Genomic DNA, 22,194 nt, shown 5'->3' with positions numbered 1-22,194 from the left:
GGCTGAGCTTGCGCATTTCTATGGCGCTCCGAGATAGGTGCCGCAACAGTAATGGTGGCTTGAGTTTGAAGGTTTTCTTTTTGCTCTTTTCTACTGTGTCGAGTTTTTACGGTTCCAGCTTGAGTAAGTAGAATTCCCTATTTGACACTCATTGTATAACGAGTGGTCCTTTCTTGGCTCTCCAAATTTTTTCCTTTCTTATTTAATACTAACGTGAATTTTGGTTCCTTATTTGACACTTTCGTTCGTTCCGATTAACTCGGGTGAATACTACCCCGTGGATACTTCCACCCTATTTTACTGAATAAAACGACATCCAAATCACCTCTAAAATTCATATAATTTTTTGTAGTGATATAAAAGATAGAGATGAACTCATTTTACACAAAAATGTGTATATATATATATCATTTAAAATACTAAAATTAAAATTCACCAAAATACACTACTTTTAAAGATTATGGAATTTTTAGAGCATAAAAATACTTTCCAAAGTTTACATGAAAATACCCAATAATCTAATCGCACATTTAAGCAATTTATAAAAATATTATATTTCACAAGTCGCAAATAAAATTTTTAATTTGTTTAAAAAATAGTTTTGTTAGATAACTTAATATTTATCTATGTAACTTGTTATGGATAATAATTTTATAAATTACTTCATCATGTGTTAGGAATATTGGGTATTTTTATGTAATTTTTGGAAAGTATTTTATGCTCTAAAAATTCACATAATCTTTAAAAGTAGCGTATTTTGGTGAATTTTAGTTTTAGTATTTTAAATGATATATATGTGTGTGTTTTTGTGTAAAATGAGTTCATCTCTATCTTTGTATCACTAAAAAAATTTCATGAATTTTAGAGGTAATTTGGATGTCAAATAAGGAAGGAAAAAATTTTAAAGGCAAAGAAAGAACCACTCATTATATGAGTGTCAAATAGGGAATTCTCTCATAAAAATACGGTAAGGAACATTTGGTAACCCGACACATATTGTTATGCACTGTAGCTTAGATTGGTTCTGTAGAATATTTATCCAATTCATTCACCGTATTATTTGATTCACTATGCATGTCCATTCTATGGTCCACAGAAAAAGAAGTACACGTGTATCATATCTTTTTAGATAATAAAAAAAGGTTCCGGCTTCATCCTCTTTCATGAGAAGAAATCAACCCACAATGTTTGTGCATATTAGCCAAACGTTACTTGACTCCAAACAAGAAAATTAAAATTCAATTCCGAAACTAAAAAACCATCTATGTGAGGCGAAGAACTGCATTGCCAACACTTGAAAAGTTCACAAGCCTAGATTATGTGTGTTTGGTGGGACATGCTATTCTTCACATCTGTTTCTTATGTTCTAGGCACACACTGGCGGTGAGCCGTAGGCTGACTCTTTAAAGACGTGTAGCAGACATGAGCACCCTCCCTTCTTCCTTTGGCTCTGATCAAAGCAAAAGTGATCGAGTGATATTCGGCCCGTCCATCCTTCTCTTGTCTTCAGGAGTGAGGACGTTGTCGGATCCACCCCCACCATGCAAACCACTCCGTTCACTTGCCCTTGTGCCGATCCTAAGTTAAACTTGTTTATATAGCTATGAGCCTTTGACCATCAACAACTAAAAAATAAAGCTTCCAATCCTCTCAATCAAGAACCAAAAATAGGTGCTTTGCATCAAGCCAAAATGGTATCGTATCTATCTATGCGTTGATAGATTTCATGATTGAAATATGCCACTCCTTTTACCATTGGATTAAAATCCAAATATTTGAATTCACCCCTCTATGGTAGAAAAAGTAAAATGAAACCAGAACATTATTTGTCTACTCATAACATTTTACATTTCACTACGGTGACATTTTTTTCTTAGATTGGAACATTGCAAATCTCACACAGTTTTGCTAGAAAATCTGCCACCACTGATTTTCAAGAACATTTTATTTCTCTACCTAGAATATTTTATTTTATTGGAGAAACATTTTTCCTCAGGCTAGAGCATTGCAATCTAACTGCTTTTTGCCAAAAAATAATAACGTCAAATATAAATAGTTTGGTAACATATGAGTCTATGATTCATCATTAAAAGTAATTTCATAATAGGTTTTTATAGATAAATAGGTTGTCAACATTGCACCTTATAGACTGTGCCGATGCCCTAAATTATTTTGTATATTTGTGATCAGAACGAATAGATGAGTGTGGTGTACAAAATATTCATTTTACAATACTTTAGGCCATTCAATCAAGTTTACTAGTAGTACTTAATGAAATGCGAAGGTTGGTTATATATGTACTCATCAATTAGGTTTAGAACGGCCACAGGGTCAAATTTGGTGGTGATATTCCTAGATCCTATGGAGTACTGTGCATACCCAGGCAACCATCCTTTCCAATTTCTATTTACTAGTATTTCCATTGGTGCTTGACACAAACCTGGCCTGTGCACAAGTGTTTGTGTTTGCTCGCATCAAGGTTACGTTCCAGGTAGCGCAGAGGTCCTAGCTGGGGAGAATACCGAACACGCCTATCATATCACGAAAAGGATTCAGCCGCCTCGCCGCAATGATTAGGGGATCCCTTGGCAACCGCAGATGCCGCCGTCGTCCGTCCCACCGCGCTCGCCGCACGGTGAGCAACAGCCGCCGCCTCCCCATCACGCGAGCAGCGGCGCAACGCTTCCACTAGTAGTAAGCGCCGCGCCGGAGGGGGCCTGGGGACGCTCTCGTGACTCGTCTACGGGCTACCGGGGTAGGAGACGAACGAGAGCGTGTGCGGAGAGAAGCGAGGACCGAGGCGATGGCGTGGGGGCGCGCGCGGGCGGGGCGTGGGGCATGTCGGAGACCGGAGCCGGAAAGGCATTTTCTAGCGGCCCCGGCCTCGCGCCTCTCCGAGGGGAACTTGACTGGGCCAGTTCCGGAGCGGCCTCGAGACCGGAGCGGCCGCGCCGCGGAGCCGAGGCCGACACGTCATGTCAGGGGCCTCACGGCGCTCGTGCCCGCCGCCGATGGGCAAGTAGGCGGTGGAGTGCCCGTCGTGTGCGCCTCGCGCGCGGCACAGCTTGTACGGCATCTTTTGTTTTCAATTGAGATTATGATTCGTACGCTATCGGGGCGCGGGAACCTCTCGGGCCCCGGAGCCTGAGGCCCAGTGGCGGCACTTGTACGCTGGGCTCCCTGGGCTTTTTCCGTGCGAATGTCTTCTGTGTCTGTCGCGTTTCTTTAATGGGCTGGGGCCGGTTCACTCTCGAAAAACCGGCAAGGAAACGGGCCCTGCTTCCACTATTTTTCTGCTTTATGTATCTCTCTGGGCTAGTTCTTTACCAAAATCGCAAGTGGCCCGTTTGAGACGAAACATCCAATACTGCCCACTGGGTGAGAACGGAAGAGCGCGGCCGGCGGTCAGCAGACCGGTGCGGCGGTGCCCACCGCCACCAGTGGGCAGTGGTCACGAAAGTATTTCAGTTGCAGGTCACCAACCATCGAGCACCAGGAGCCACTCTCATTTTAGTTTGTTTTCAGCCTAACAAATGCCATGTTTTCCTCGGAGCGTTAGGGAGTCAGGCAGACTTGTCGATTTCATCACCATTTTTTAATAATGATTTCATCACCATTAGTACGAGCGCAAAACATTAAACGTCAATTTCACGAAAAGCAAAACAAAGAACCGCCGGCAGCACACCTATCACGTTAGCATTTAGGCCTGTTCAATTTCGCGTTCAATATTTCTTGAGAGGGCACCGCATACATGTCTGGATATGCTGTACTTTTTAATTTTCCTATTCCCCGCGCATGAAAACCTCAAGAAAGGCGCTGATAATTATACTATATATATGGTTAAGTGGGTATATCGTTACGAAAGGGAAAGAAAAGGGTCGTGGCAGCACTTATATGTTCGTTCAGGTAGCATATTCTACGCCCATTGTGAGGTGTCAGGTTCCGCCGTAGTTCCTTGCTCCTTCCGTCCCACAAAAATTGTTCATTTAAAAAAATTTAGATAAGATAGTACCAATGCTAAAAGTTCAAAGTACCCTAATAAATCTTCTTAATCGGATGGAATCGGATGGATTACTGAGTAAAATTAATTATGCATGCACACTTGCAGTAATTGTCAGACCTATTAGCTTTCCTTATTTAGTGAGTCTAGGTATTATAAGGACCTTTATTGGATGGTCTAAAAGTTATATAAAGTGGGACAAGTTTTGAAGGCTAAACGAACGGTCTTTGCAAGATGGAGAGCTTTGGCAATTGGCATGAAACACGGCCAGAGACCAAGATGCTTATGTAAAAGAACCAGCTTAATTATACAAAATTCAATCAAAGAGAAAAGGTAATAAATTCTCAAAAGATGGCTGCCACGAAACAAAAAGAGAGGGGAAAGCAACAAAAAGGTAGATTTCTTGCTTTAGCAATCCCATTGTATTTCTCTTCTTCTTCTTTTTCAGAAAGTGCCCACAAATATATGTGCAGCTAGCTGTATATTTGACCTCTCAGAAGTAATGGCAAGGAGATCGCTTGACCGCACAATGGCAACACATGACATCATTTCACAAAGTTGACAGTACACCGACGACATGACCGGACTTTTCTCCCATGCCAACCAAAGTGAGATGGCCGAGAGAATACGGCAAACGCGCACCGCTCGCTACGAGCCGATCATTCAACCACCGAATAATCCTACACGGAACAGAATTTTCCTAGGATGGATTGCCGGGTCCTCCCAGATCGATCAGCTTCCCCCCCATCCGCTGAATGACGAGGCTACGTCTTTCGCAAGATGGAACGGTTCCACAGCTGCCTACCGGGGGCGTCGAATGGCCGAGAAGCCGAACGCAACCGATGCACGCGCTGCATAAAAAAAGTAGAAGCTTTGGACGGAACCAAGCATTCCAAACAAAGCTTCGCCGCGCCGGGCCGGCGGCCGCTGCTGTAAAATAAGCCGCCGCAATTCGTGTTGGAATAAAGCACGAGGAGGGGAGGCTGCTCGCGTATGCGCCGAACAAACCGGCGGTGTCCTGTCTATTGATGTACTAGCCTCCATGTAGGCATCGGTGGTCTACCACAGGAAGGAGGAGTCGGAAAAGAAATGAGTACTGTATTTGTCACTGATGAGGTCATTAGGGGAGACGTCACTGGCCTGACGACAGCAGATCAGCATCTCCAGTATCATCCGCGGAACTAATCAGCTCCCGTCTCTCACCGAGATGGCGAACCGCGGCGCACCGAGCCGAGCTACTGGATCCGCCGATCGTCGGGCGAGCAACCTCCATCACACGCCGGCAGATTTGATGGGGCCTCTGGGCATCAGCCACGCTCGCTTGCGTTGCCTGCACGGGGGGCGCGCGCGAAAGATCGAATAGTGAGTGATCGTGAGGCCGCGCGCGGCCCGGCGCCCCCACTGCTGCTGTACGTGTACCTGAACAGCGGAACGCCGGACGGCCGGATCGCACGCACGGCCCCCCCTGCCGACCTGCATTTTGCGGCTGCTGCGTGGGATGCGTGGCGCCGATATTTTGTGGGGCGGCCGGCGCTCCCAACAACCGTATGATTGGCGCTGATCATCATAAGTAAAGGCCGCTGGCGATTGGCCGGGCGTGCGTGAGCGGCGAGCACCCGCGCCCGCGCGTGTCGCCATGCGCCGCGGCACATGCGGGGTGGGCACCGCCGCAACGGGCGCGTGTCGGTGCCGCGGCCTCAGCAGCTCCGTGGCTCCGCGAGCGGCGACGGCGATGGCAACACGTCGATGGGAGCGTGTACAGCCACAGGTGTCCCGCACCCGCAGAGAAAAGAATAAAGGCGGATGGCGGACCCGTCGGTCAGGCCGGGTGACGCCGCTCTGCAGGCGTGTCGGACTGATCCTCTCCCCGGAGAGGAAGACTGGGCTACCCGCTGACGTCCACGGCACGACGGCGAGCCGTCGTCACCCGTCACGCCCGGGCGGCTCAGGTGGCATGGGTAGGCACGGGACGTGCTCTAGATGGACAACAGCGGCGGCCGCGGAATCCTGGTCGGCAGCCGACGGGGAAACTCGGATTCTCCAGCCTGCCGGAATTAACCACGCGGCATGTCGACCTGGATAATGACGATCGATCCCTCGTTTTCGCTTTTGCGAGCGAGAGCAGCAACTAGACCTTGGCTGCAGTACAGCGAATGTTCACGCCTCAATCAGGATTCGGACAACGCATACGCCATTAAGCCTTCGGGAGTAGCTCAGTCAATCTAGTACTCATAGAATATTGCCAAAACCGCATCGTGGTGCCGGACCACCACCATCTCCCTGCTTGCCACCTATAAAATGAGGTGCGAACCGAAACAGGGTATCAGACCAAGCTGAAGGCACCAGCACCGCTTCACATCACCATTGCACAAGTTAACCACACAGCAACTAGTAAGATTACTAGCAGGACTGCGTCCAGCCATCGAGCCCAGCTGCTTAATTAATCAGGAAACCTACGCTACGACAGCATGGCCCCAACCATTGCCAAGCCTCTCCTCAGCGATCTCGTGGCGCAGATTGGGCAAGTCCCATTGAGCCACGTGCGTCCTGTCGGAGACCGCCCGGACCTCGCGAACGTCGACAACGAGTCCGGCGCCGGGATCCCGCTCATCGACCTCAAGAAGCTCAACGGGCCGCAGCGCCGCGAGGTGGTGGAGGCCATCGGCAGGGCCTGCGGATCCGACGGCTTTTTCATGGTACGCGGCCGCGCACTGCTGCTGCGCCGGGACGATCGGTTCTGCTGCTGATGTGATCAGCAGTGATCACACCAAACTTGAGCTGTAGCCTGACTGACTGACATTAATGTGAACAGGTGACGAACCACGGCATCCCGGCGGGAGTCGTGGAGGGGATGCTGCGCGTGGCGCGGGAGTTCTTCCACATGCCGGAGTCGGAGCGGCTCAAGTGCTACTCCGACGACCCCAAGAAGGCCATCCGGCTGTCCACGAGCTTCAACGTGCGCACGGAGAAGGTCAGCAACTGGCGCGACTTCCTGCGCCTGCATTGCTACCCGCTCGAGAGCTTCATCGAACAGTGGCCGTCGAACCCGCCCTCATTCAGGTAAACCATACGGCACTTAATTCGTGTCTGAATTTTACTTCTGTTTCTGCAGCTGACTTTGTGCCTGATTAGTAGTAGTAGTACTAATTTCTGAATTTTCTCTGGTCTTTGGTCCATTGGTGCCGAAGCAACTAGACCTGACAATAATTTGTCAAAGTAAAACTTTTTCTTTCTCAAAAGGACTTGTCAAACTGAAACTTCAACTGAGTAATTGTTTGACATTGACCAATCTTTATTTCCTTTTCAAATGGCTGCTTGTATCTGGGATATAACATGAAAAAGACAAAACAATTGAACAACTGTTTCAGAAAATAGATCGTATGGCAAATTGACAAGTTGTCATGGTGGTTGCTGTTGCTTGACAGGGAAGTGGTGGGCACCTACGCGACGGAAGCGCGAGCGCTGGCGCTGCGGCTGCTGGAGGCGATCTCGGAGAGCCTGGGCCTGGAGCGGAGCCACATGGTGGCGGCCATGGGGAGGCAGGCGCAGCACATGGCGGTGAACTACTACCCACCGTGCCCGCAGCCGGAGCTCACCTACGGGCTGCCGGGGCACAAGGACCCCAATGCCATCACGCTGCTGCTCCAGGACGGCGTCTCCGGCCTGCAGGTGCAGCGCGACGGCCGCTGGGTCGCCGTGAACCCCGTGCCCAACGCGCTGGTCATCAACATCGGCGACCAGCTGCAGGCGCTGAGCAACGACCGCTACAAGAGCGTGCTCCACCGCGTGATCGTCAACAGCGAGAGCGAGCGGATCTCGGTGCCGACGTTCTACTGCCCGTCCCCGGACGCGGTGATCGCGCCGGCGGGCGCGCTGGTGGACGACGCCCACCCGCTGGCCTACCGGCCATTCACCTACCAGGAGTACTACGACGAGTTCTGGAACATGGGCCTCCAGTCAGCCAGCTGCCTCGACCGGTTCAGACCCGGTTGAACGATCCAGTGAACGCCGGCCACGAGCAGAGAGAACGTGCAGAAGGTTGTGGCGTGGCCGTCTCCCATGTGTAATCTGCAATAACTGGACTCGGATTCCCCTCGAGTACGTCCCACGCACACACGTATGGGACCTTTTTGGAGCGGGTTAGCTGAAATATGTCAGATCAAGTTTTGTATGGCTGCGATTGAGACGCAAGGCTCGTTGCAGCGTCTCCCTAAAAAAATCACAAGGTGTTTAGGTTGAGAGATTCTCGTGTAAGGTTTGATTCCTCCATATTTTTTTATGCGAAACAACACAATGCACATCCACAAACATTCACATATACTATACACACACACGCACTCACTCCTATGAGCGCACGCACGCACGCACACCTTATTCCTATGAACACTTCCAAAGACCGGATCAGCAGATTTTGATATCGAAGAAATCACCATGGACGTACACCTCGCTGTTGTCCGCTGATAGACATGTTCCCTATAACTGAGAATATCGCCATTTATTCTTGAGATAAATAGATCCAGAAAAACATGACTACGTATCTAGGTGGACGAGGTTTCATCGTAACAAAACCTAACCAGTTACTATCAATTCATTGATTCTGCCTCACTTTGGTGGTGCGAAACCAAAATACTCCTCTTGCCCTTGAAATGATGCCAGTAATCGAAATATTCCTTCTCTTTTTATAAATATATGGGGAGTCATAAAATTGTTAATATGGAAAACTATTTATTCAACAATGTCAAGAAAATATTAACAAATATTTTTCTACACTTTTGCTATATATATACTTTGAAAATTTGATTATCAAGGTAACAAGGTTGGCTAGTCACCTAAGACGTTGCTTTTCCAAAGAGCAGTGCATGCATAGACGACATAAAGAATTTGATGCCCCCTTTAATCCCTAATATAAATTCATAGGACATCAACACGTTTTACAATGACACTTTTACAATAATATCTATAAATATTTATCATTTCAAAGATAAAAAAGAATATAATATGAAAATATTTTCCATGATAAATCTACTAATGTCAACCTTTTCTTGTCAATTTACATATTTTTATCTATTGGTAGTCAAATCTAAAATATGCACTTATATAAATTGAGATATTCATATATTTGAACAAGAGGTGGTAGTAGTAGTATGCAAATAGTGGTCTTTGATTGAAAAAACAAGATAGTAGTGGTCCCTGAATAATTAACAAGGTACTCCCTCGATCCCAAAATAAGTGTTCGCATAGAAAATTTCAGACAAGTTAGTAGTGTTGAGAAATGTCTATGTTGCCCCTAATAACTAATACTAATTAATTGTGATTGAAAATCATGCTGTCTGTTTAGTTTTTTTTATCCTAAATAAATGCATGTGCATTGGAACCTGAGAAATAACGTCAATTGATTATTTGATTAGCTCTACGCGCTTCTTCATATGCTTTTTTTTACTGGTGTGAGTGTTGCTTTAATTAGATGAGGTTTACTAGGAGATATATGGATACTCTTTGTGGGATAAATTTTGAAGTCTAAATGAACACTCTTCGCTGGACGGAGGGATTACGTAGTCTCAAAGCATGTTTTCCTTTTTGCTGTCATGCATAGCGGCGCCAAACATAATGGCATAATGGCATAACACGGTACACATATAGAGCCGCAGGTATAAGAAAAAGCTAGGGCAAACCACACAAGGAAATGGTACATTCGGGCACGGAATTGGCTGCTGGCCAGCGTACGATGAATGATAATGTTCCATGAAACAAACCGAACAAACGTACGTACTACTTTATAAGCAAAGCCTCAAATGCGCCAGATAGTTACTGGAGCTGGGCGCTTCTGAAGAGCTCCAGGCAGTGTTCCTGGTCCAGGTTCCTGCTCCAGAACCTCTTGTAGTACTCGTCGTAGGTGTAGCTCCGGTACACGGGCGGGTCCCCGTCGCCGACGAGCCCCGCCGCGGGGCTGATCACCGCGCTGTTGCACGGGCACAGGAAAGATGCCACCGACATGCGCTCTCGCGCCGCGTTCACCACCGCGCGGTGCCACACGCTCTTGTACGCGCCGTTGCTCAGCGCCTGCATCATTGTTCATGTATAGCGATCGCATCAGAACGCATAGCATCTATCGATTCGGAAAACTGCATGCGCCACCGCGTGCGTTGTGTTACCTGCAGCTGGTCGCCTAGGTTGATGACGAGAGCGTTCGGCCGGGGGTTGACGGCGATCCAGTGGTCGCCGTCCTTGAGGACCTGGAGGCCGGCGACGTTGGGGTCCTGGAGGAGGATGGTGAGGGCGTTGGGGTCGGTGTGCTTGGGCAGGCCGTAGGTGAGGTCGGGTTCCGGGCACTGCGGGTAGTAGTTCACGGCCATGTGCTGCTCCTGCTCGCCGAGGGCCTTCTCGATGTAGTCCTCCTCCAGGCCGAGGCTGAGGGAGATCATGCCCAGAAGCCGGAGCCCGAGCCGCCGGACCTCGCGGCAGTACTCGCTGACTATCTCCCTGTTGAGAAATTCGGTAGACAAATTACGGCGTCAGCATCATGTTGGGCGGTTAAATTCACACAACTGACCGTCGCAGTTGAGGACTTTAGTTAGTTTGAAAAGAGCGGATGCTCTTTACTATAGCAGCAAGCTGCTCCCTCCGTTCCAAATTATAATTTCTAGATGCATAGATATTATTATGTATTTAGATATGTGGTATATCTAAGTGCATAATAAAGTTCATGAAGCTAATAAAAGTCAAAATGATATATAATTTGGGACGGAGGGAGTAGATGCTACACTTGCATCTCTCTTTTGAACAAATTCAACAAAGTCATGCCTCGAACTAGCTATTAATTTGCTGGTTGGTCTTAGCTAGTGACACGGAGTCGTTTATGGCTGTGATGACTGAAAACGGCACATGGTAATGGAAATCCGAACATTGCATGCCCAGCACGTTCTTAGAAAAAGTAATGGAAGTCACGTTGCTAAAATATAAAGGACAGCAAGTGGACGCTAGTGGAAGTGGAACCAAAGCTACCTTTTGGACTTAAAAAGGTTATTTTTATTTTTCATTTTCTCAACGTGGAGTTGTAGTAACTTTTGGAATTTTAATTTGGTCATCTACCTAAGCTTTTGAATAGGCTTCCAACGTGGTATATCCAAGCCCAATGGTTTGAGCTTGAGATATCTAGGCCGCCTCACACATTATATTGATCCCAAGTATACCCATGTTGTCACCACATGTCGTCACAAGTATACCCATGTAAATTCTACGAAGTTAAGTTTCTGGGGATTTTTCTACCTTAATTTGAACATTTCCCAAGAGGGAAATAAATTAGCAACCAAGAATCCCTAACCGAAGTTTCCCAACAAAAAAGGAAACCGTCGGCCAGTTGATAAATAATCCAGAGGCTGCCGTATCTAGACTAAAATAGCCTTGTCTATATTTGAGAAAATAATAAAGAACACCAATAATCGTTGGCCATTTGTACAAAAAAACTCAAAAATCGTAGAAATCTTATAGTGAACATGGCATAGCAGACAATGCCCTTGGGGGGTTATGGTTGAAACAACAACGGTGGCACTGAACATGGCACTGTCTTATATTGGACATTGAAGCACCATGATTTCCATATTTGGATCCTCACACGCTAAATATTTGACCCCCTAGAGTTTTGAATGTTATTAACTAATAAATACTACCCAATAGGTTTTTTTTTGTCCCCACGTGCACGTGTAGTAATTTTCGATGGTCTTCTACGAAACCCTACCCCCTCCGTTCCAAATTGTAGGTCATTTTAGCTTTTTTTAGGTTCATACATATTATTATGCATCTAGGCATAGTGTATGTCTAGGTGCATAATAATATCTATGAACCTAGAAAAGTCAAAACGACCTACAATTTGGAACGGAGGGACTACATGATAACAAAGGGACAAAGGATAAGGTATAGATGCATCGCTCTACAAGGGAATGGACACAAAGTACATATGAAAGCATCCTATCCCCCTGGAAGTGTGGAGCTTCTCCGTGGGAGCGTTAAGCATCCCTCGATCGAAATGTTCCAAAGCTCTGGATAGGTGTCTCTTGTGGTGTCACATAGGGGGTTAGGCGCTACCTTTTACAAAGTGAAGCGACCTCGTTAGCTACATCTGCACGTCCAATTCGATTGTTGTGTAGTGCGCGCGCATTTCGTGTTCAAGAGAAGCAACAATTTCAAACCAGTGAGAGTCAACAGAAATTGGGAGGACAAATGGGAGAAGACCAGGTGCAGGACCATCAGCTAATGGACTGTGATTTGGTTCTCCATGAAGTGCTCTTCACAGGAAGAGATGATGAGCCGACATTAACTCAAGCAGGAGCTCTGGAGTTGATTCCTGCTAAGTAGCCTCCGATTGTCGGACAAGCTATAGTTAACATGGGCACTCTGTTACTAGGAATGCAAATCCCTATCATAAAGCCGTTTTCAAAACGAATCCTGGCGCCACCTGTGATTCCACCTATTCCACACAAGACACCCCGCCAGTACAAGGGCAAAGAGAAGGCAGAAGAGATAAATAACAAAGCAGTTGAATCAGCAACTAAACAATATAGAAATGGAGTTCAAGGGGGACTGAATGAAGACAATGCCTGCATAGGGTAGCCTCTCAACACCTCAACAAAAACAAACCGGTAGAAGGGGGCTTGGCAAAGAAAATGAGGGTACCTATTCACTGATCCCAGGAGCAATAGAATCCAAGAGGAAGAGCAAAAGAATTGCCAACAAGCCCAAGACTGATCTGTCTATGCAAGAACAAGCCACACAGTTGCTCATGAAGAAGTATGGAATTCTTGATCCGAAGAAGATGGCTGATGAAGCAGATCACCACAGATTCAGGAGTCAGTTTGTGAACCCCCTCCAAGACAGTGCAGTGGATGGTTTTCGCGATGCATTTGGTCTGAATGATACACAGGGAGGACCTCTTAGCGCGGTGACGCTGGAGGCAAACGAATAATTTCACTGCATTCATAGAATGGGGGTGGGGATGGGTGTGTGTGTGTTGTATCAGTTCCATGTGTTTTCTATCATGGTGTTTGTGGATGTGTTGTTTGTGGTGTCCAGTGTGGAAAGGTGTTCACAAGTTCAGGGTAGAGTTGGTGTTGTGGATGGAGGAAGAGCCCAGTGTGGGCTGTCTTTTTCATGGTTACTTGGTATGGGATGTTGGAAGCTACTTGGTTGGCTGTCAAGGAAGGGGATTTGTCAGGGAACAGGGTTCAGGGCCTCTTGGCAAAATAAGGGTACTGATAGATAGCAAAGGGAACCAAAATGCAAATGAATGAACAGAAATGCATCATTCTAAACTAGAATGTGAGGGGACTTAATGGAAGAGCAAGAAGAAAGGTGGTAAAGGATCTTGTGGAGGAGCACAGTTGCACTATTGTGTGCCTCCAAGAAACAAAGGTGGAAATTATAGATGAATTTGTGGTAAGGGAGACTTTAGGGTCACAGTTTGCAAGAAGCTACACTTATTTGCTAGCTCAACCAACAAGAGGAGGGATCTTGCTTGCAGTGCATGAGGATTACTACTATCTGTCCCATTCTAAACCAAAAAACAATACACTCACGGCTAAATTAGAAGCTACAACAACACCAATTAGTTGGTGGATAACGGGAGTCTATTGCCCATAGGATGAAAATGGTAAACTTCTATTCCTGAATGAGATAAGGTCTTGTAAACTAGCACAATCAGACAAATGGCTCCTGCTAGGGGACTTCAACATAATCCTAAATGCTGAAGACAAAAACAACACAACTATTAACACGAGGATTATGGGAGCCTTCAGGACAGTAGTGGATGCTATGGAATTGAAAGAGATTCACTTGAGAGGAAGGAAATTTACTTAGACAAATAATGTAACACATACTATAATTGACAGAGTTTTTTGCTCAAGGGAATGGGAGTGTATGCTACCTAACTGTATTCTGCAGGTAGACTCTTCTTTATCTTCATATCTAGCCCATTGTTGATGACTGCACAGAATAACTTGAAGACATTCAGAGGGTTTAGATTTGAATCATTTTCGCTAAAAATAAGAGGATTTAGAGAGGAAATAACTGACATCTGGAACAAGCATTTGTCACTGCATATTCCTTTCCTCAGATTGCACACCAAGATGCAGCGTACAGCAAGGAGGCTGAGGCTTTGGGCGAGATCAAGAATTGGGAATAATAGGCTCCTATTGGTTGCTGCCAAACAACTGATATTGATCCTAGATGTTGTCCAGGAACACAGAATTTTAACCCCCCAAAAGTTACTGCTAAAAAGGGATTTGAAGAATAGACTCCTAACCATGGCAGCAATTGAAAAACTAAGAGCAAGACAACAATCAAGAATCACATTCATTAAAGCAGGAGATGCAAACTCCAAATACTTCTTTCTTAGTGCTAATGGCAGAAGAAGAAAAAACTTCATCAAGACACTAAACACAGGTCAGAGGGTTATACACCGACAGGAAGAGAAAGAGAAAGCCATATTGGATCATTTCAGTTTAGTACTTGGGAGCACAACAACAAGAAATGAAACACTGAACTGGGAACCTGTCAATCTGCCGAGGCAAGATTTGCAACATCTAGAAGCTAACTTCACTGAAGAAGAAATTAAAGAGACCATAATGGACCTGAAGCCGGAGTCAGCACCAGGACCTGATGGTTTTATTGGGATATTCTTAAAGACTTGTTGGGACATCATCAAGGATGATCTAATTCTGGCAGTTCAGCACTTCCAAAACCTACATGAGCAGTATTTTAACATCCTGAACTCAGCTCATATTGTGCTCATACCGAAAACTACTGAGGCAGCAAAGATAACTGATTACAGCCCGATTAGCTTAACAAGCAACATAGCAAAGATAATTTCAAAGATTCTAACCAACTGTCTCTCACTCTCACTAACTGTGCTGGTGTCCAGAAACCAAAGTGCCTTTATTAGGAAATGAAGTATCCATGATAACTTCCTTTATATTCAAAATTTGATATGAGATTTACATAGGGCACATAACCGGCTTTATTTCTCAAGCTAGACATAGCAAAAACCTTTGACACAGTTTGGTGGGATTACTTGATGGATGTGATGGAGCACTTGGGGTTTGGCACAAGATGGAAAGAATGGATCACAATACTATTGTTCATTGCAACTTCGTTAGTACTGGTAAATGGCTCCCAAACAGCAAAATTCATACACAGGAAGGGGCTGAGACAGGGGGATCCATTATCGCCAATGCTGTTTATTTTGGCCCTAGAGCCATTGCAAAGACTTCTGGCTTTGGCTGAGCAAAACTCTGCATTATCTCCTATAAGAAGTAGAGCTACAAAAATCAGAATTATTTTATATGCGGATGATGCAGCAGTTTTTGTCAATCCTATCAAGGAAGAAATTGACATTGTCAGAATAATCTTTGAAACCTTTGAAAAAGTGTCAGGGCTTAACATCAACATTGCAAAGAGTGTTGCATATCCTATTCGATGTGAAGGCATTCAAGTGGAGCAGGTGCTACAAAACATGCCTTGCCAACTAAAATACTTTCCATGTAAGTACCTGGGACTGCCATTGAGTTTTAGAAGAATTATGAGAATTGAAGTGCAACCTGTCATTGACAAAATTGCAGCAAAACTACCTGCTTGGAAAGGTAAACTTCTTGATAGGACCGGTAGACTAACCCTTATTAGGTTAGTTCTTACTTTGATGCCTATATATTTTCTATCGGTATTCTCCTTGCAAAAATGGGCTCTCAAAAATATTGACAGAATGGGTCTCCTATGGAAGGGTTCTGATAGTGCACAAGGAGGTCATTGTCTTGTGAGATGGAAAAAAGCAGTGCTGCCTAAAAGCAAGGGTGGACTGGGGATCCTGGACCTTGACATATTTAGTCAGGCATTGAGATTATGGTGGCTCTGGTATGAATGGAATGAACCGGATAGGCCATGGGTGGGATCTACAACACCTTGCAGCAACATAGATCGTCAGCTATTTAGAGCAAGCACTGTTGTGACAGTGGGAGATGGGACACATGCAAAGTTTTGGCACTGCATGGCAAAGCACCGATGGACATAGCAACTAACCTTTACAAGCTTGCGTGGAGGAAAAATCGATCGGTGCAGGAAGATTTAACTAATCACAATTGGACAAGAGGACTATGGCGTATGAACTCGGTGGAAGAAATGATTCAATTCATCATATTGTGGGACTTGGTTTAGAATGTTCAGTTAAACAGTGAGGAGGACAGCATCAGATGGAAATGGACATCAACTGGTGTTGACACTTCAAAGTCTGCGTACATGGCACAATTACAAGGAACGTACTCATCCTTTCAATCCCTAAACATATGGAGAGCTCACGCACAAGGAAAGCAGAAGTTCTTTGCTTGGCTGCTTGTTCAGAGCAAAATCCTCACAACAGATAAACTCATGGCAAGGAATTGGCCATGCTCACCACTATGTGCTCTATGTGATCAAGTTCCAGAAACAGCGTCTCATCTATGCCTGCAATGCCCCTATGCAAAAGAAGTATGGATGCTGGTTGTCAATTGGACAGGCGCTGATGCAGCAATGCAGGCAAGGAATGAGGAGGACATTGAAGAATGGTGGAACAGATCGTTGGCCAAGCTGAATGGCAAGCAACGACAATCAATTGCAGCTATCATGATGTACACAACGTGGCATATATGGAAGGAAAGAAACCGAGGAGTCTTCGACAACAAATCTCTTCGGCCTGACCAAGTTCTCGGTTTGATTCAAGATGACATCAACACACGCCGGCAAGCGTGTGCAAATCCTTTGTTAGGAGATGAACTCCATGTATCTTAATGTTGTTTGCCTATCTTTATGTTCTAGTGCCAGAGAGAGACCATCTCATTAATGTATGTAGAAGTAATTGTATAGGATACGGACTCAGAGTCCTTCTTCATGTAATCTTTCATGTGCTAGACTCCTACTAGGAGTTCATCTTGTATCCTATCTTTTGCCGGTCTCTTCCCGGCCTATATAATGAAGCTACCGGCGCCCCTAAAGGGTAAGTTGTTCTAATCAAACCTACAAGGTATAAGAGCCACCTCCTCCTCTAAAGAGTGCATCTAGTTGAAGAAGTAAAAGTACTCGGGGGTTTTTTTCTGTCAACGACGTTCATGGCGTCCTCGAGCTCAACGGTGGCTTCCGCAATGTTCCACATCCCTATCTCGGAGAAGCTTACCTGAGACAACTTTCTTGTGTGGCGAGCACAAGTATTACCTACAATTCGTGGATCGCACCTCATGGGCATCCTAGATGGATTGTCGATCCAACCTGCTGCGACACTTCGCATTGAGAAGGCGGACAAAGCTACTGAAGAAGTTGAGAATCCTGCATATACTACGTGGATTGCCAATGATCAACTCCTTCTCTCCTATCTTTTGTCCTCCATGACTAGGGAAGTTCTAGTCCAAATTTCTTCGCTTGAGCATGCATGTCAAGTCTGGTCCGAGATTAACAAGATGTTTTCCTCACAATCTCGCTCCAAGATATTATAGATCCGTTCCCAACTATCCAGGGAAAAGAAGGGTGATTCCTCAGCTGCTGAGTTCTTTATCAAGATGAAAGCTCTTGCCGATGAGATGGCTACAGCTGGCAAGGCTATTGATGATGATGAATTGATTGGCTATATCCTCAATGGATTAAATTCGGATTATAATCCTTTTGTGTCTTCTATGTCTACCAAAGATTCTGTCAGTTTGAGTGATCTATATGCTCAGCTTCTCTCCTTTGAATCTCAGATCGATCAACAACGTGCTGATGAAGGCAGGTTCTATTCGTCAGCAAACAATGTTTATCATAGTCGTGGTCGTGCACCATCTCATGTAATTGACTACTATTTGTAATTTGGAACCTCATTTCTCTCTTGAATGCACGGCAGTGCTCCTGCCAATATGTTCAAAAAAAAACTTTGTAGCGGTGGTGTGGTGTCCAGAACCAGTAAAGAGGCCGCACTACACCAGCCCGCCGGCCGTGCTCTAGATGGCACATCCAAAGTACTGATGAGCAGGCCGGCAGACAGTAGTGCAATGGAGCATATGTCCAAGAGGATCACGGTCGTATAGATGCAGCTAGCGGTCCTCTCGTGGTCATGAAACACGCGGTGTGTGAGCTAGTACTGCAGTGCGGAGAAAGAAACGACGGCCCGCCGATTGACTTAAAAATCTCTGTCTTCTCAGTGCCCCGGCACTATCGTCTTGTGATCTCCATGGCATGCCCCCAAAACGTATACTAATCACCACAGCTTGAGATCCGTGACAAAGCCACGCCCTAAACCTGGTGATCCGCGTGCATGCATGTGGCATGCAGTCAGCACTTGTGGTTGCGCCCTGCAGCCGCATGTGCGTCGTGTTACAGACTGCTGGTGTGACGGATATGGCTCAAGCTAGCTAAGCGAGGCTGGTGTAGTCTACTCTCCGTGACTACAAGGTGCGTGTGCGTAGTGCTACAGGACATGATATGATGATAAGGATACCCATGCACATGGTGGCCTGGTGGTGAGTGGTGACTAGTGAGTAGCTGAGTATCACTACCTGATTGGCTGTGTCGGGTTATGGATATCGTCCTCTCTATGTCTCGGTGCCAACACGATAGAATGAGTCCGGAAATGTAGCTATCTAGCTTTCTAAAATTGCTCCATTGTTCTGGGCTCTTCTTGAGCGTCAGTGCATGCCAACCACACCCTGTTCGTGCATAAAGCACATGATGCAAATAAGGAGTAGGACGCGTCCATGCATCTTTTGAACTGTTTTTCATTTATAATGGTTAAACCATGCAACTCGCACATTACAACGAATTGTATAGAGCAACTGTCTTTGTTATCATTAAAGTCTGTCTCAGGCTGTCGGTGCATGATGCATTAGTTTTCTTAAAGCGCATTCCGCATTACGTTAAACGGCCATAAAAAACCAAATGGAATTTAACAAGGATCCACAAGTTATTGCGAAATTAAATGAAAAATGGCGTTGATCTAATGAGAATAAATGGTAGGGCTTATGTATAAACAGCCAATTTTATATATATTTGCACTGCATGGTATACATCTTTATTGATGAGCGTGTCCTAAAGAATTGCGTGCAGCACCAACCATAATCCTTAATCCAATTCTTACATGTGAGTGTCCTAGTAATTTTCGTTTTCTTATAAATATCTAAAAGGATACCAGTTTCCACTAAACACAATTTTCCCTTTTTCGACATGCTAAGTCACACCCCCTGTTGACAATATACTATAGACGTTTTTAACTTTTCACGGTCTTTCCGGTGCAACTTTGATCATTATTTTTTTCCTATTACGTATATCTATAAAATAAAATATAATGAACTGATGAGATTATGAGTCCTTTTCAAGGACAAATCTATATATATATATTTAATTTTTTGTTTCCGAAATAAATATTGAAAAAGTTATTCATATCAAACTTTCTAATATTTGATCAGATCTTGGTCAAATAATTATCAAGTAGTTGTGACTAGTTAGATGGAGTACTATCATTAGCACACCAAAACAATGATATATGTGAACATTTTTCAGGTCTTATGTTTTTATATAATCCTCGAATCACTGCAGCATGTTTCGCAGCATGATGTCTTTAGTTTAGACATTACAGGTGGCATAGCACTCATACTTTTAATGTTTTAGTCCTAAAGAAGTGTTATGCGATATGGGACTATGGGTTGCCTATGCACGTATAGGTGCACATTTGCTTTGTCCTGCATCCATCTTTATGTATGTTGTAATCTGGTCATTCTATACTATATATCAACATTGATGTGGTTACTCCACCATCGAGACAACTAACTGCACTGATTTTTTTTTCAGACCCTAACGCTCTAAAAGGTTTATTGGTGATACGTAACTTTACTGACAGGGAAATACAGTGTCATAATGTAGCATAAGGGAAAGACTAATGGAAAGGGGCATAAGTGAGCTAGCCTACTCTATCCGCCCCGAAACAAGTCATTCTTACCTCCATTTAGTATATGTATGTGCATGTGGCAGTTAATTAGCATCGCATATGGCTAATAAGTGAGGCAAACAATATTATTTTAGCTCTTGTTGTTAACCTGTCCTAAAATTAATGACTTGTTTTTTGGACGTAGAAATTAAAGTATGACCTGTGCCTAAGTTTACAAGTCAATTGTCGGTAAGGTATGTAAGCAGCTAGCTTGTGATGCATGCTTACTTGAAGGATTCAGGATTGGATGGCCATTCCGGCAAGAACTCCTCCAAAGGGTGGCAGTGAAGACGCAGATAGTCGCGCCAGTTGTGCACCGTCTCCTTGCGGACGTTGAAGCTGGTGGAGAGCCTTATCTTTTTGGACGGTTCATCTGAGTACAGCTTCTCCTTCTCCTCTGGCGGGAGACGGAAGAACTGCAGACCCACGGCCATCATTTTGTCCAGTAGCTCCTTTTCTATTCCATGGTTTATGACCTAAAAGAAACCAAGAAGAGCATGCGCACTTACTAAAGCGTAAACGAATGTTTCTAGATCAGGGAGTGAGCATCAGCAGTAGCAAATAAGCCTCTAATGTTCCAACGAGGCGGCAGTACGTCCCGGCTGATCACCAAGGACGCCCTAACAAGCAGAGACGCAAATTCTACAGCCTCCGAAGAAGTTAAGCCGCCATTTTTGAACGCTGAGGCACAGTGCCAGAAGAAAACCTAGCTGATCATTTAAGGCGAGAGCGAGAGAGGCAGAGAGACCTGGAAGAAGCCATAGGTGCGGCAAGCCAGGCCAATCTCGGCGATGACACGTTGCTTATCCGGCGACGAGAGGTCGACGAGCGGGACGTTGCTGTCCGTCATCACTTCGGCGAGCCGCGGCCTGTCGGACTCCGGCCGGATATAGCTCTCCGGGAGGACCTCGCGACGCTCGACGATGGACAGAAGCTGGCTTCCCATCGGGACTGCAAGAGATCAGGATGCTTAATTTCTGAAAGATTGGCCTTAATACATGGGGATGGGAGGGAGAGGATCGTCCACCCAGGAGGCGGAGACCTAGCGTTGACGTGCGCAGTGGCCGGCCCTGAAGACTCGGTTAATTAAGTGCACCAAGGGTTTGCTCCCGAGACACATAGCAACGAGCGGTATATATTTATCCACACCATCAGTTTTCTATTTCTTTTTCTTTAATTTTATTGGTATATGTCTTAGCGCCAGGACGATCCGATAACTGGGCACTGCTAATTAATGATGACCACAGTCCACCAAATCAATTGTAAGGGTAGTCCCGACCCTCCAATTAGTATGATTTCTATAGCATTAATTGTATTGCTACATAGAATTTTTAGCTTATGTAGCACTATATTAAATGAGAGAGGATGAGAAGAGTAAGAAACTGGGTCTCATGCAAGACACAATGTCAACACGAGAACCTATATATACTAGACATTGCTAAATTTTGCATTGCGAAGAGATGGTGTCTTCATAATTGATGAGAAATAAATATGATTGGTTGAGAGGAGAGATAATGAATTTATTAAGGATTCACATTAAGAAATCATGGGTGTAGAGTGTAATTTTTAAAGTGATGTCTTACTTATATGGTAACATAAACACTACTTATGGACACCTATGACTGCAACATAAACACTACCTACCTTACAATTGTAACAGTTTTTCTCTGTCTTTTCAATTTCTAGGATGTCTTTCCATTTCTTGCATGAGAATTAATGTGGAAGGTATAATTAATAGTAGTTCTAAATGCAATAATAATGTCTGTGAATTGGTAACATTTTTCTGATTTTATTTCAGGAATTAACCGACACTACTTTTTCTAGGCTAGGCTATGTGCCCATCAATAATGAGGTGATTGTGATAACTTCATCAATCTCGAGATCTGGCGGCTAGTCTCTTAGAGATGTTTATAGGATGGGGTTGCGTGTGTATATATGAATATGTACGTCTGTTCAGCCTCTCGGAGATGTTTGTAGGGATAAGTGTGCATGCACATATGTGAGTATGTCTGCGTAAGCAATACTTTGATAAAAAAATACAACGATGTTTGCAATAGTCCAAGGGAGCCTTAAGTGTGCATGCGTGTATGTAATACTTTGAAAACATACGACGATGTTTTTCTTATAAAAGATGACATATGATACATGACGATGGAGTGATTTGTTTTTGTCGACCAACTTTAACATAGATATGAAAAAGGTCCTCATTCTAAACATGACAGCAACGGGA

The 22,194-nt window shown here is 44.9% G+C and overlaps 2 protein-coding genes across 3 annotated transcripts; one reads left to right on the top strand and one right to left on the bottom strand.

The window, feature by feature from the left end:
* The first annotated feature begins 6,312 nt into the window (after positions 1-6,312).
* LOC101764405 (protein DMR6-LIKE OXYGENASE 1) lies at positions 6,313-8,269 on the top strand. The gene is made up of 3 exons (XM_012847269.2): positions 6,313-6,696; positions 6,813-7,060; positions 7,426-8,269. The coding sequence occupies exons 1-3, from the start codon at positions 6,469-6,471 to the stop codon at positions 7,991-7,993; spliced, it is 1,044 nt and encodes a 347-aa protein (XP_012702723.1). The 5' UTR covers positions 6,313-6,468; the 3' UTR covers positions 7,994-8,269.
* Positions 8,270-9,548: 1,279 nt separating this feature from the next.
* LOC101763459 (flavanone 3-dioxygenase 2) lies at positions 9,549-21,097 on the bottom strand. Of its 2 annotated transcripts, none has more exons than XM_004976532.4 (5): positions 21,007-21,097; positions 20,713-20,915; positions 20,193-20,440; positions 10,153-10,480; positions 9,549-10,060 (listed from the first exon to the last, which is right to left on the bottom strand). In XM_004976532.4, the coding sequence occupies exons 2-5, from the start codon at positions 20,908-20,910 to the stop codon at positions 9,806-9,808; spliced, it is 1,029 nt and encodes a 342-aa protein (XP_004976589.1). In that variant the 5' UTR covers positions 20,911-20,915; positions 21,007-21,097; the 3' UTR covers positions 9,549-9,805. The 2 variants fall into 2 exon arrangements, with proteins under 2 accessions (XP_004976589.1, XP_004976590.1); XM_004976533.4 differs by having other exon boundaries at positions 20,992-21,010.
* Between the last annotated feature and the right edge of the window lie 1,097 nt (positions 21,098-22,194).

Source organism: Setaria italica, chromosome VII (genome assembly GCF_000263155.2).
Source record: "Setaria italica strain Yugu1 chromosome VII, Setaria_italica_v2.0, whole genome shotgun sequence".
In the NCBI taxonomy this organism is placed as follows: Eukaryota; Viridiplantae; Streptophyta; class Magnoliopsida; order Poales; family Poaceae; genus Setaria; species Setaria italica.
This window is presented reverse-complemented; position numbering and strand designations above follow the sequence as displayed.

Bases quoted from the DNA above. Each gene is read 5' to 3' on its own strand.
- LOC101763459 (XM_004976532.4), bottom strand. From the start codon at position 20,910: ATGGGAAGCCAGCTTCTGTCCATCGTCGAGCGTCGCGAGGTCCTCCCG. The intron at 20,441-20,712 runs GTCTCTCTGCCT...GGTTTCTTTTAG, and splicing joins GCACCTATGGCTTCTTCCAG to GTCATAAACCATGGAATAGA. The intron at 10,061-10,152 runs GTAACACAACGC...ACAATGATGCAG, and splicing joins ACCTAGGCGACCAGCTGCAG to GCGCTGAGCAACGGCGCGTA.
- LOC101764405 (XM_012847269.2), top strand. From the start codon at position 6,469: ATGGCCCCAACCATTGCCAAGCCTCTCCTCAGCGATCTCGTGGCGCAG. The intron at 6,697-6,812 runs GTACGCGGCCGC...TAATGTGAACAG, and splicing joins GATCCGACGGCTTTTTCATG to GTGACGAACCACGGCATCCC. The intron at 7,061-7,425 runs GTAAACCATACG...GTTGCTTGACAG, and splicing joins TCGAACCCGCCCTCATTCAG to GGAAGTGGTGGGCACCTACG.